This window comes from Ochotona curzoniae, unplaced genomic scaffold (assembly GCF_017591425.1).
Source record: "Ochotona curzoniae isolate NIBS_2020 unplaced genomic scaffold, NIBS_Ocur_1.0 contig_2723, whole genome shotgun sequence".
Lineage (NCBI taxonomy): Eukaryota > Metazoa > Chordata > Mammalia > Lagomorpha > Ochotonidae > Ochotona > Ochotona curzoniae.
This window is the reverse complement of record NW_024465573.1, coordinates 18840267-18853612: the sequence shown is the minus strand read 5'-3', so window position 1 is coordinate 18853612 and position 13346 is coordinate 18840267. Positions and strand designations below refer to the sequence as shown.

Below are 13346 nucleotides of genomic sequence, written 5' to 3'. Positions count from 1 at the left end.
GTGGGATCCCGGCGTGTTCAAGGTGAGAACTTTAGCCAGTAGGCCACTGCTCTGGGCCCCTATCTTCAGATTTTATGATAAAATATGATGTGTTTTTAAGAACAAACCTTCTTGAAACTAAAAACGAACCACTCTCATGAAAATTGGATTGCAGTTCCAAAGAGAGAGGTGTATTAACTTGCTAAAATTTAGAAGCTTAAACTTAAGTTGTAAAGTAATGAGATTTAATAAGTAAGAAGGTTTTTGCTTTATCCCACTTAAAATGATGAGGGAGTACTCATAAACTATCAGAAGTGAACTAGAAAACTACAGAGACAGTATCAATAAAGAAACACAGGTCATCACTTCATAACACTTCTCATTATCCCAGCAGTGTATATCTTGGACTTAGTCGTATTAACTTGCAAGGAAAAAAACAAACAGAATAAGCCTACCAATGCATTTTGTATCTGGTGATGGATGGACTTGAGTTAAAGAAGCATTGAATAAATTACATTTGAGCACTTACCCTGTATTGTCATGGAACTTGCTATCACGCTGTAGATACATAAGTACATAGTTACAGTACAAAGGGGAGATGAGAAGTCCTAGGAAGAGGTCTCTCTGGTGGCTTCCAGAATGGTATGGTCCTTGAGCTGAGCCTGAAGCGAGGAGTAGGTGTTTGCACCGTCCTAGGGGTGGGGTACATCTGACCTAAGGGTCTGATAGAAGGCCCATTTGGTGCTGCCTTGCCAAAACAACTGGAAGCAGGGCTTCAAATCCAGTAAGTCTATAGCAGGCTAATTATTAGGTTGGCAATTTTGTTTGCCCCACAGATGATTGTATAAATATCCAAATGGCCCTTGGCAGAAAAAAGGTTTACAACTCCTGCCCTAATAGATGCTGGCAGGGTACATTTCAGATGTGAGGGAATTAGAGTGTTGGTACGAATGGCACCAATACCAAATACTGAGTTCTGTTATTTAAAATGTTTCTTTGAAAGGCAGATTTAGAGTTGGAGGGAGAGGGAGACTGACTTCCCTATCTAGCTGGTTTACTCCTTGAATGGTCACAGCGGCCTGGATTGGACCAGGAGCCAGAAGGTTCACAGCGATCTCCCACATGGATACAGAAGCCCAAGTACTTAGACTGTTTTCTGCTGATTTCCCAGGAGCATTAGCAGAGAACTAGAAACTAAGTCAAGTGGCCAGATCTTGAAGCTAGCACCCAGATAGCATTCTGGCACTGCAGAGGGCAATCTAACTCACTGTGCCACAGCATTGGCCCTAAGTTCTTTCTGAAAACTCAATATTTTTACATCATCAGTTAAGTTTTCAGTAGATAAAACCAGGCAGGAACAAGATTATTTCAGTTATATGTATTTACATACATATTTTTGAATTTATTATTTTAAAATATTTTTATAGGAAAGACAGATATATAGATAGAAGAAGATACAGAGAGAAAGATCTCTCCACTGGTTCACTCCCCACGCAGCTGCAAAAGCCAGAGCTGAGCTGATCCGAAGCCAGGAGCCAGGAGCATCCTCTGGGTCTTCCATGTGGATGGAGGGTCCCAAGGCTTTGGGCTCTCCTCGACTGCTTTCCCAGGCCAAAAGCAGGGAACTGGATGGGGAGTGGAGCTGCTGGGATTAGAACTGGCACCCATATGGGATGCTGGCATGTGCAAGGTGAGGACTTTAGCTACCAGGCTACCACACTGGGTCCAATGATTTTACAAAGTCTTATTTATATCTTCCATCCACTGATTTACTCCCCAAATGGCCATTATGACCAGAGCAAAGCCAGGAGCACCATCCTGATTTTCCACATGGGTAGCATGGGTCCCAGAACCTCCTTTCTATCTTTTGGTGCTTTCTCACACACATTAGCAGAAAGCTGGATCAGAAGCACAGTAGCTGGAACTCAAACTTGTACTGTAATACAGTATACCAGTGTCACAAATGGTGGCTTACCTACCACAATGCCAACCTCCATTGTGATTGTAGTTGTAGAAATATGTGCCCTTAAAAAAAAAAAAAACTTATGAGAGGCAGAGTTATAGACAGAAAGGGAGAGATGACAGACCTTCAGTTTACTGGTTCACTCTCCAAATAGCCCTAATGGCAGGACTGGGCCAGCTGAAGCCAGGAGTGTGAAACTTCAGCGTGGGTGACAGGGGCCAAAGCATTTGGAGCATTTTTTTCTTCCTCCATTTTTTTGAAAGATTGATTTATTTTTATCAAATGCGGATTTTTACAAAGAAGGAAAGATCCATCTTCCATCTGCTGTTTCACTCCCTAAATGGCTATGGTAGGAGCTGAGCGAATCTGAAACCAGCAATTTCTTTCTGGGTCTCTCACATGAATGTAAGGGCCCAAGCTCTTGGCCTACCCTCTGCTGTTTTCCCTGGTCATGAGCAGGGAACTGGATGGGAAGTGGAGCAACCGGGATATGAGCTGACGCCCATATAGGATGCCAGTGCTGTAAGCAGAGAATTAGGCTGCTATCCCAACTCCCTGGCTGCCAATTGTTCCTGATTTTTCAAGCATCATTGTATACTTTCTTAGCATGTGGTGAGACAGGTCTGTCTGCTGGTTTGGCTCCTGAATGTCTGCAATAACTAAGGTGGGCCAGTCTGAAACTGAGAATTGGGAACTCATTCTGGGCCTCCCATGTGGGTGATAGGGCCTTAACTATTTGACAGTGACCCACTACCTCACTTGGTTTGCAACAGCAGGAAGCTGGAGTTGGGAGCCAGAGCCAGGACTCAGACCCAGGCTTGCTGAGTCAGAATGCCTGCATTCCCACAGGTGGGTTAGCTGCTAGGCCAATACCTGCTATAGATAGTTTTATAGCTTTTTATGTTTTTTTCTGATGATTTGTTTTTTTACTTGAAAGAGTTAGAAAGTGAGAGAGAGAGACGTCTTCCATTGCGGTTCATTCCCCAAATGGCTGTGATGGTCAGAGCCAAGCCAATTTGAAGCCAGAATCCAGGAGCTGCTTTTAGTCCTGGATGCTCCAATTCTATCCATCTCCTTGCTACTGTATCTGAGAAAGCAGCAAAAGATGGCCAAACTTCTTGGACCTCTGTACCCACATGGGAAGCCCAGAAGAAACTGCTGTCTCCTGGCTTTGGATGGGCCCAGCTCTGGGTTGTAGCCATTTTCGGTAGTGAACTAGTATAACCCAGCCTTTCAAATAAATAACTCTTAAAAAAATGAAGTTCTTTTTGTAGGCATTAATTATAAAGTCTTCTGTTTGTTGAATAACTAATGCAGGCAATAAATCTTACACATACCATCTTCTCTTGCCCTTTATAAGATCCATGTTAGATAGGCGTTATTTATCTTGATTCACAGATGAGGAAAATGATGGTGAGGGACTTTGTCACATAGCTAACTAAGTGGAAGAAATGGAATGAATGGCCAGGGTTGTGTGACTGTCAGATTTGTTATTTCTACTGAGAACAGCCTTCGCAAACAAACCCTGGGGTTTTCTATTGAAAATCTGAGAGAGTACGCGTATAGAAGCAAAGACTGTGAATTTGGTGGGGCTAGTGGAAGGTGCAATGATTTGATCTACAGAGAGAGGCTGTACCTTTGAGAGTCTGCATTTTATGTTAGAGGTTGATCAGGAGACCCTGGAGAATTTGGGGAAAGAATAGAGTGACACACACACACTGGCGGCTTCCCTCTCATGGGGGAGCAGTGCTGCTCTGGGCTCTAGCTGAAGAAAGAGGCAGTGTTTGGATGCCCTAAAGAATACTTGGCCTGTAGGAAGTTTAGGATGGTATAGACAAAAATGTTATGTATTTGTAGGTAAAATCGTCACAGAAGAGAGAGTTTTGCCTCTTGTAACATTTCAAGTTCTCAGATGTTGATATCAACATGAGTGGGATTTTTTTTTTGTTTAAAGATTGTTTGAAAGGTAGAGTTAATGTGGTGGGGGCTGGAAACAGATGCTCCATTCTCTAGGTTACTCCCTAAATAATTGCAACTGCTGAAGCTGGGCCATTCTGTCCGAAGCCAGGTGCTGCTTCCAGGTCTCCCATGTGGGTGCAAGGACCCAAGTGCCAAATGTGCTTCCTGCTGCTTTCCAAAGCCATTAGCATGGAGCTAGATCAGAAATGGAACAGTTGGGATTCGAACTGCTGTCCATATTAGGTACTGGCACTGCAGGCAACAACTTTATGAGCTACATCACAGCTCTAGCCCCCTACATGAGTTTTTGTCTGGTGGGTGATATCAGTGGTGCTATCTGGTGAGGAATGCTTGGTCCTGGGGAAGGTATAGGTGGGCGTTTTGGTGAAATGCCTTCCCTTAAAAGGAAGGATGTGCCTGTTCATAGGTGCCACTTTGTAGTCTAGGACCAGGGTCCTGTTGACTGTTAAAATGTTTTCTCAAGCACTGTCTGACTGCCAGATGGAAAGTTTCGGGAAGTTTCAGGAAGTGGAGGCCAGTGTCCTCAGCTGGAAGGCCCAGGGCCTTCCATTCTTGGAGCCACAGAGGGAAAGACCCAAGTGGAGTCTCAGGAGGTCCTGCTTAGAACTGACTGCCAGTGAGAGTGGTCCGTAGCTTTCACTCTGGTTAATCATTTCTGTGGAAACTGAGTAGTTCTTCCCTCTTGATGCAAATTTGACAGTTATAAGGATGGCTTACTGTAATTTAGCTTTTACAGTTCTATAAAATTACAGGCCTGTAAAATGGTTCCTCTTGGTTCAATCCTTGGAATGGTAAACACTATATCTTCTTTTAGCCTCCTCCAGAACTCCCTTTAGCTCATCTGAATGAACGCAATTGAGGCATTTTCCCTGCAGGGGGAGGTTGGTGAGTCACTCGATGCAGAGATAACTGCTGCCAGCTCCCCCTTCCATCTCTCACCCCTTTGCTGCTTAGCTTGTCACTCTGACACCGCTCTCTGCACAGTTCAGCTTTGAAGCTTTCTGATCATTCAGCACTGAGTATCTACCTAGAAAGACAAGTTGATAACCTTTTCTTTTCCAGTGCTGATGTCTCATCAAGTAGGGGAGGACACTAAATAACAGAATTTCACTTCTTTGTGCCTTTTTGCCCTTGTTTTTGAGACTCTTTGTCACTTGAACTCTCTTCACTCTTGGCTTACCCCAATTTTTGTCCTCGTCCTTCAGGGAAATAGCAGAGTGTTATGAAATTTTCACTGCTGGAGAACTTGATTTATGAGCTCTCAACACTTAAAAAAAAAAAAAACAACTTGAGTTTGCCAGTTTGGTACTTCAGGTTCCAAAGCTCAGGGTACAGGCTGAGTATTTAGTTAGGAAGTTAGCTGAAACAAGAGGACACAGTAAGTTGTGATAAAGGCAGATGTTTTCAAGAGCCTAAGGAGCATTTCTGGGGGAAGGAAAGCCCTGTGTTGGCAGATACCAAAGAGACAAGGGACTCTTTCTGCTGAGCTGAGTTATCCGTGAGAGATGATTGGAAGGACTGACCCTTTTCTCTTTGTTCACTCTGTGGTTTTCCTTCACAAGCTCAATTCTTCAGAACGCTGTAGAGGAGGCAGGTAGGTAGTGATGGCATTGCTTCCACAATGGAAATGAGGAGAGGATCATACAAAAGCTTAGCCCTGTGGAAACTGGATCTCAAAAGGCCTCGCTTTAGGAAATATGGTAAACGTCGATTAAAATTCAGAGAAGGCACACTTCTGTCTTGAATATTAAACTATCCATTAGTTTCTGAAGCTCAAACCCTTATTTGTAAAGAATATAAAATTAGAAGTTCCCTTATGAGCTTGGCCTAGGACAAGACCTGTGTTCCTGAACAAGCTTCCTCGTTGTGTTTGGACAGGAAAGAGTGAGCTTTTCCCAAGTGTGAAACACAGTTGAATTTGAGCCCTTCCTTCGTGTAGCCCCTTTCCCTCCTAGTCCTTCCCTGGATGTTTCTCGCATTATGGGTTTGGTTTCTAATCTTATTTTTTTGCTGCGCAAGCTGCAAAAATGTCAGGTTTTTCTGACTATTCCTCTGCCTCCTGATTACCCTTTTAAGCAATGCTGATTGCAGGAAATTGCTATGGTGCAAGGCGGGTGTCACAACATACAGTGATTAAAACCCACATGTGTCATTCACTGCCTGATTGAAGTAATCATACACAGGGGAAAAGCAGATGAAAAGCCTGCTAAATATGCAGGGGAGTTGTGTGTGGGGGGTGCTGTTTCTCATCACTGGGCTTGAGGATTTCGAGTTAAAGCAGCAAAACTGGTATGAGTGAGGCTGTGTGTTCTGTCATTTGGCTCAGTTCTGAGTTGTCAGATCTTCTGAGGAGGGCCTCAGTTTGTCCAGTTGTTGCTTTTTCCCAAGTGCACAGTACCGTGATAATAAAACAGTGGTTGACCCCATCACAAGGAAAGGTAATAGAATTGAACTAGCAGGTGACAACAGAATGGGAGAGGCCTGAATAGCTCAGACTGAGTTTCTTCTATTGCTGCCCGCAGCCAGCCACCACCCACCCAGTAGCCAAACTCAAAGGACTTTATTATTATAGCTCCATGTGACTGTGTGCTTCTACTTTGCTTGGTTGTTTGCCCCCCAGTCCTACCCCCTATCAGGCACCCGGGGCAAACATTCTTTCAGAAATTACTGAGGCAAAATTTGAAAACTGAGCTAATACTTTTGAAAGTATTAATGCATTTGAGCATGCTGGTTTGGGCTGGATGATTTTAAGTTTCTGTCTTAGTGCTGCTGTGACAAAATACCTGAGCCTGGGTCATTTAAAAGGGACAGAAAGTTCTCAGTTTTTTGCAAACTAGGACTTCAGGATCAAAGTAGTGGCAGATTTGGTGTCTGGTCAGCACTAGGTGTCCATTTTTTTTCTAAGATTTATTTTTTTTATTCAAAAGTCAGATACACGGAGAGAAGGAGAGACAGAAAGATCTTCTGTCCACTGATTCATTCCCAAATAGGTGCAACAGCTGGAGCTGAGCCGATCTGAAGCCAGGAGCCTCTTTTGGGTATCCCATGCAGGTGCAGGGTGCCAAGGCTTTGGGCCGTCCTCGTCCAGGCCACTAGCAGGGAGCAGGATGGGAGGAGAAGCAGCCAGGACATGAACCGTTCCTGGGCTGGGCCCTAGATCACCACTCCTAAGATGACACCCCATAATTATGTTCTTTGGAGGAGGAACCATCTTGTCATCTTGTGATAGAACAAAAGATAGATGCAGGGCTCAGCATGGTGGCCTAGCGGTTAAATTCCTCACCTTGAATGTGCCAGGATCCCATATGGGCGCCAGTTCTAATCCCAGCAGCCTCATTTCCCATCCAGCTTCCTGCTTGTGGCCTGGGAAGGCAGTCGAGGGTGACCCAAAGTCTTGGGACTGTGCACCTATATGAGAGATCTGGAAGAAGTTCCTGGCTCCTGGCTTCGGATTGGCGCAGCACCAGCCATTGCAGCCACTTAGGGAGTGAATCATTGGATGGAAGATCTTTGTCTCTCCTCCTCTCTGTATATCTATCTTTGCAATAAAAATCAATCATTTTTTTTTTTAAATAGATACAATCTGTTTTCAGTAGATATGGAAAATACAGCTGACATCTTCCACTGTTGTTTCAACCCCCAAATGCCTGTAACAGCTAGGGCTACATCACTTTGAAGTCAAGAGGGGAATTCTGTCAGGGTTTCCCACATGGGTGACAGGAACCCATGTACTTGGGCTATCACCCACCTTCTGTCAAGCACATGAGCAGGAAGCTGGATCAGAAGTAGAGGCAGGACTTGATTCCAAGCACTCCAGTATGGCACATGGGCATCCCAAGCAGTAGGTTAGCAAGTGTACCACATTCTCTTGAATCCTGGCATCAGTGTTACTTGAAAAAAAAAAAAGTCAAATGCTGTAAGAGGTGTTAAAGGCATCCACTCATGAATTCTTTGTCTCCCTCAGGCACTGAACCCTGGTATTTCTATTTAATTAACGGGTTTCTGAATTTCAATGTGGCCTTTGCTTTGGCTCTCCTGGCCTTGCCACTGACTTCTGTGATGGAATACCTGCTGCAGAGATTTCATGGTGAGTGACAAGAGATGCTAGGTTTTCTTGGCCAGAGGAAAAAAATAACTATCGATTTATACCAAGAAGACAAAATGAGATGTGCTGATGTTATTCTCCATCTTCTTCCTGTGGAAATGTTAGCTGAATTTTAAGACTGTGTTGGTAACTCATTTGAACCTGTGAGGAATGCTTCAACAAGTTGATGAAATGGAATTACAAGATTAATTTTGGTCCAAGCAATTTTTAAATCTGTGCATAATTTTAATGCCATGTGCATTATGATTAATTTGTTGCAAATTAAGCTGGTCAGAAGAGCTTCATATCCCTTCGAATGAAGAGGTCAGTGTAATTTACACAATTACTCAAAGAGACAAAACCAATTAGGGCCGTCTGGAAGACAGCCTGTTTGAATCTTCAGCTTGTAAAGAAGTGTGTGTTAACCTGGTAGATGGCTCCGAGTGGCCCCAGCTGGTGGCAAACATTCTTTCAGAAATCACTAAAGCCAACATTTGTTAAGCCTGAGGCAGGTAAGGATTTTCCCTACATTTAATACTGAAGTTAAGAAAAGCTTTAGACTTCCCAAGCAACAAGCCGCTTTGTTTTGCAGCTGTGTTTGCGCCTCTGTAGGTTTGGGGTGTCATGTTGATTGTGTAGTACACTGCCTGTGTTTTCTCAAAGTTATGGTTGTTCGGTGCCTGCACTTTATTTTATAGAAGGCAGATTGGAGCAGAAATCCTTTCAAGCTTTGGAGATTTCTGCTTTTTCTGATCAGGATGCTGTAAAATTAATTCTCCCCAACCCACAATTCTCCTTTTCTACTATTAATGATTCATAAAACATTAGCTATGTCATAATATTAGACTGAGAACTGTTCTCTAAATCACTTTTGGGCGCTTTTCTCTGACCATGAACAGAATACAATTATACTAACATCATTCCTTAATATCATCTGATACCCAGTTGATGCATATCCTAGTTTTGTCTAAACAAGGCTTTTCTGTGTTTAGTTTATGTAAAGCAGAATCTGAACCAGGGCCACATGCTGAATTTGGAGTTAGTTTTCCTAAACTTTCTTCCCAAAGGTATTTTTTGGTTTGTTTTATTTGTTTTAAGAAACCAGCTCATTGATCTTGTTTGTGTGATATTTACATTTTTTAATTCAGTTTTTTTTTTTGTTCTCTGGAGGTGTGAATTTATTCCTCCAATCCTTGAATTTCTTAAGGGATGCCTTTCTTTTGTCTTTGAAAAGTAACCTCCTTCCTGACCATAAAAATACATGATGTGCGTGGAAGATTTAGAAGTAAAGATTTAAGTTAAAAAAAAAAACCAACAAAAACAAAAAACCGAAACTGTTGTGTGCAGTGTGAGTGTAACTTTGCCTTAACAATGTGTATAATGTTCTCACATATCTGCCTAGTGGGTTGTCTCTGCTGTGTTTGATTTTATACTTTTTTTTGGAGCACATTTCAAAAACTTTGGCCATATTTAAAAAATTTTTTGAAGTGTAGAAGAGAAAAAAAAACTAGAAAATCTTTCTAAAATAATTTTTATTTATTTGAAAGAATTACACAGGAGCCATTCTGCATCTATTGATTCACTCTCCAGATAGCCACAGTGACCCAGGCTGGTGAGGCCAAGCCGTGAGCTTCCTCTCTGTCTTCCACGTGTCTCCAAGCTGGAGTACCGTGCCTGGGTGGTGTTCTCCACTTTCCCAGGAGCATAAGCAGGGAGCTCAAAACAGCACTCACATGGGATGCTGGTGTTGCAGGTGGCAGTCCAACTCATTGTACCACAGCACTAGTAAGTTTTCTGATTTTATTTTTCAATTAGAAAAATCCCAATTTGAATATACTATCATACATTGTAACCTAAGAGTCTCATGATGTTAAAATGAAAAGCTTAGAAACTAAGCTTGTTATTGCAGTTTAAGAATTTTTCTCCCTAAAGAATTTCTGCAGAGGTTCAGATAATCTAGGAACGTTGTTAGGCAATGCTGATGTGATTAGCATTGTGATGTGGTCCTTTTGCTCACTGTAGGCATAGAGGACACCAGGGGGCGCTGTCGGTCCACTCTTTGCCTGTGTTCCTGTATTTGCTATTCATTATGGCCAATAAAGTCACAGTAGGACATGCCTTCACAGTTGGTTGTGGGCCTATCACTCAGTGCACTTGTACCAAATCACAGGTGTTTGGAACTAGTGCTCATAATGTTCCTCTAATTGTTTCATATGCTTAAAGTACACTTTGGTTCTAATTTTGGGATTCAGTATGAACAGATATTAAAGAAAACTTAATTGGCAAACCACTTTAAAAGTATCTTTATGTTAACCTTGAAATAAACTGTCGCTTGTGGCTCAATGAAAGCAAATGACGATTTTTTTTCCTTGATCTGTGACTATTTGAACAGATTAGTTGGTGTATAGGTAAGACTAGTGTGTTAAACAGTGCATAAAAATTAAGACCCAAGAAATGGTTTGTGGTACACTATTGATTAATCTCAGAAATCTTAATAGCAGTTCCTCATAAGAGGTGGAAGACTTTCTGTTTTGTCTTGTTTTAATCCATTGTGGAATTGAAATTGTGTTGACTGTTATCCTTTCACTTGGGTTCTGGCTGACTCAGGTGTTGCACCTGCCTAGAGATGTTGGATCTCTTGGAAGAGCTGACGTGTTTACTCCTCTTTCTACTTAACACCTTTATCTCACTGGAGAAAATGGGAATTCATGAACTGATGTTTTGTGGGGTGCCGTAAGGGCCACTCCCAAATTTCAAAACCAGAGAACATTGAAACTAAAAGATGCTGTTTTACTCTCATGTGGTGAAAGGTGGATATTTTTTTCTGTCTTACAGTTCAGAATTTAGGCCACCCGTACTGGCTTACCTTGGCTCCAATGTATATTTGGTTTGTGATTTTCTTCAGCCAGTCTCACAAAGAGGAGAGATTTCTCTTCCCTGTGTACCCACTGATATGCCTGTGTGGCGCTGTGGCTCTTTCTGCGCTTCAGGTGAGCTTTAGGGAAAAGTATGTGTGCCTTACTTGTTTCACTGTAGATTTGTTTACAAAACTTAAGGGAAAATGACGGAATGTTTCTGTAACTTTGAAAGTGATAGGTGTCATATTATTCGTTTATGTGTTGGTTGCCTAGCTGTTTGTCATCATCTCGTACACTGACAATGTTACTGTCGTCCTCTGTGCAATTCCAGTTGTTGCTGATAAGGAATGTTAAATCAGTGGATGGATGCACTTTGGCAGAACTCATGGCAGACATACTCTTCTGTGACTAATGAGAATAAAACCTGGTTGATAGTCTGGGATTACATCCAGCAGCTAGTCATATGGGATACTTTATAATCCTGTTTTAACACCTGTCCAGGTCAGGTCCTGGCAAAGCTCACCTTGCCCTGGTTTTCAGTGTGTTTGTGACCTTAGCCGCCTTGGAACTCTTTCTTGCCCTTTGTTACCATTTGGAATTGGTGATGATACTTCCCCCCAACCCTCTTCACAGCTTCCTGAGAGAGAACTCACAAATCCTGCAGTGCAGGTACTTCAAGGGAATAGTTCCCTGGGTTGTAGTACACTCACAGAATGTACAACCATCACCACAGTCGGTTTTAGAACATTTTCATCACCTTGAAAGCCTGTGTCTTGAGCTTTTGTTCCCCCATCCTTTTTCATGTCTTCCCATCCCTAGTCACTACCAGTTTACTTGCTTTTCCAGTATTTGTGCCTCTTCTGGCCATTTCATACAAGTGGATTAATGAGTAGGTAACCTTTTGTAACTTTTTTCTCTCCTAGTATAATATTTATCTAGGTTAGGGTGATAGTTCTGAAATAATTTAATTATAAAAGTAATTGAGCCTCCTTGTAGATAACTTATTAGAAAGCTGTTTAGAAGGAGTATCAGTACTTTAACAGAAATACATTGACACTTTTGTGCATATTGTATGTTGAGGTTTATTATGGCTGTGTTAAGTATGCATATAACTTTGTATTTTTAATTTGCTATACCAAGGTACTGTTCATGTTGCCATATTTATGACCATTGTTTTAATAGCCTTATAATGCTGCGCTGAATTAGATATAATATATTGAACTCATTATGTGTACTGATTAGATATAACTCTTGCTGGCATTTAAGTTGCTTATGTACTATTATAAATATTACAGATATGTATCTTCAGTTATTTGGATTATTTCCTGAGAACAGCTCTAACATGAAACATTTATATTTATGATGTTTGTTACATATTGCAAAATTGGTTTCCAAAAGTAGTTTCCATCTAGGAGTGGTGAGGAAAGGAAAGAATTCTGAGAAGATCTTGAACTCAGCAGAGATGCGTGTGTGTGTGTGTGTGTGTGTGTGTGTGTGTGTGTGTGTGTGTAATAATCATCTGGTCTGTGAAGTTGTTTAGGTAATTAGTGTGTTCTTGATGTTCTGTGAGAAATTCTTTTTTTCTTCTTTGGTCATGAGATGTTTTATTGATACTGCAGTCTTCAATGAAAACTTGATAAGGATTACTGTTCTTACCAAAACAGCTTGAAATACATCAAAGAAAACTAACAAAATGCATTTAGCTTAAATATCTTTAAAAAGTTTTTTAAAAAAAGTTAACAGAACTTTAAGCCACTAGTAAAATATCCAGATAATTTTCCTGAGAAGCTGGTGGGATTTCATACCTGGCAGGCCCTCTGGCTGGGCCCACCCACAGCGAGTGTAGGGGACTTGGCTTTGATCTTAGTTCAGTTCTTAGTCCAGAGTCTAAGTGTTTGCAAATGCCTAGGTCCCGAATAAGACCTGCTTCTCTGCTTCATCTGCGTTTGGTGTTTCTGTGATGTCTTGTGTTATGTATGTTCTGCAAGATAAATCTTCTTGTAGCAACGCAATTTTTTCTTTTTTCCTTCTAGAAATGTTATCACTTTTTTTTTCAGCGCTACTGCCTGGAGCACTACACTGTGACATCAAATTGGCTGGCATTGGGAACAGTCTTCCTGTTTGGGCTCTTGTCTTTTTCTCGCTCTGTGGCACTATTCAGAGGTAGATGTACTCCTCATTTGGTTTTATCTGGGTGGAATTGCTCGAGTTTATATATAGCTTTTAACAGTACGAGAGGCCTTTTGTAGTTTGAGACTATGTAGACCTAATGATTAATAGTGGGATGCAACTTTTGTACCTTAGGATTGAAGAGGAAATTGAGAATGACTTCCAGTGTGATTAACTGTACATTGTTTGCTCTGTTCTTGTGATTTCTTTTTTTTTGTTTGAATGACTACTGATGAATTAGGGAAGCCTTAACCTTAAGTTGCCAATGTATAGCCGAAGTCTCATTATTCTATTCTTATAGCCATTGTTGGAA

The 13346-nt window shown here is 41.6% G+C and overlaps 1 protein-coding gene across 5 annotated transcripts in view; it reads left to right on the top strand.

The window, feature by feature from the left end:
* Positions 1-13346, top strand: part of ALG9 (ALG9 alpha-1,2-mannosyltransferase) — a 94344-nt gene that overhangs the window by 23367 nt on the left and 57631 nt on the right. For 2 of the 5 annotated variants that reach the window (XM_040976922.1, XM_040976921.1), the window contains exons 9-11: positions 7887-8009; positions 10842-10996; positions 12898-13027. In XM_040976922.1, coding sequence (XP_040832856.1) covers positions 7887-8009; positions 10842-10996; positions 12898-13027 — 408 coding nt within the window. Of the gene's footprint in view, positions 1-7886; positions 8010-10841; positions 11018-12897; positions 13028-13346 lie in introns of all 5 variants that reach the window. The other 3 variants (XM_040976920.1, XM_040976923.1, XM_040976924.1) reach the window with 3 other exon arrangements.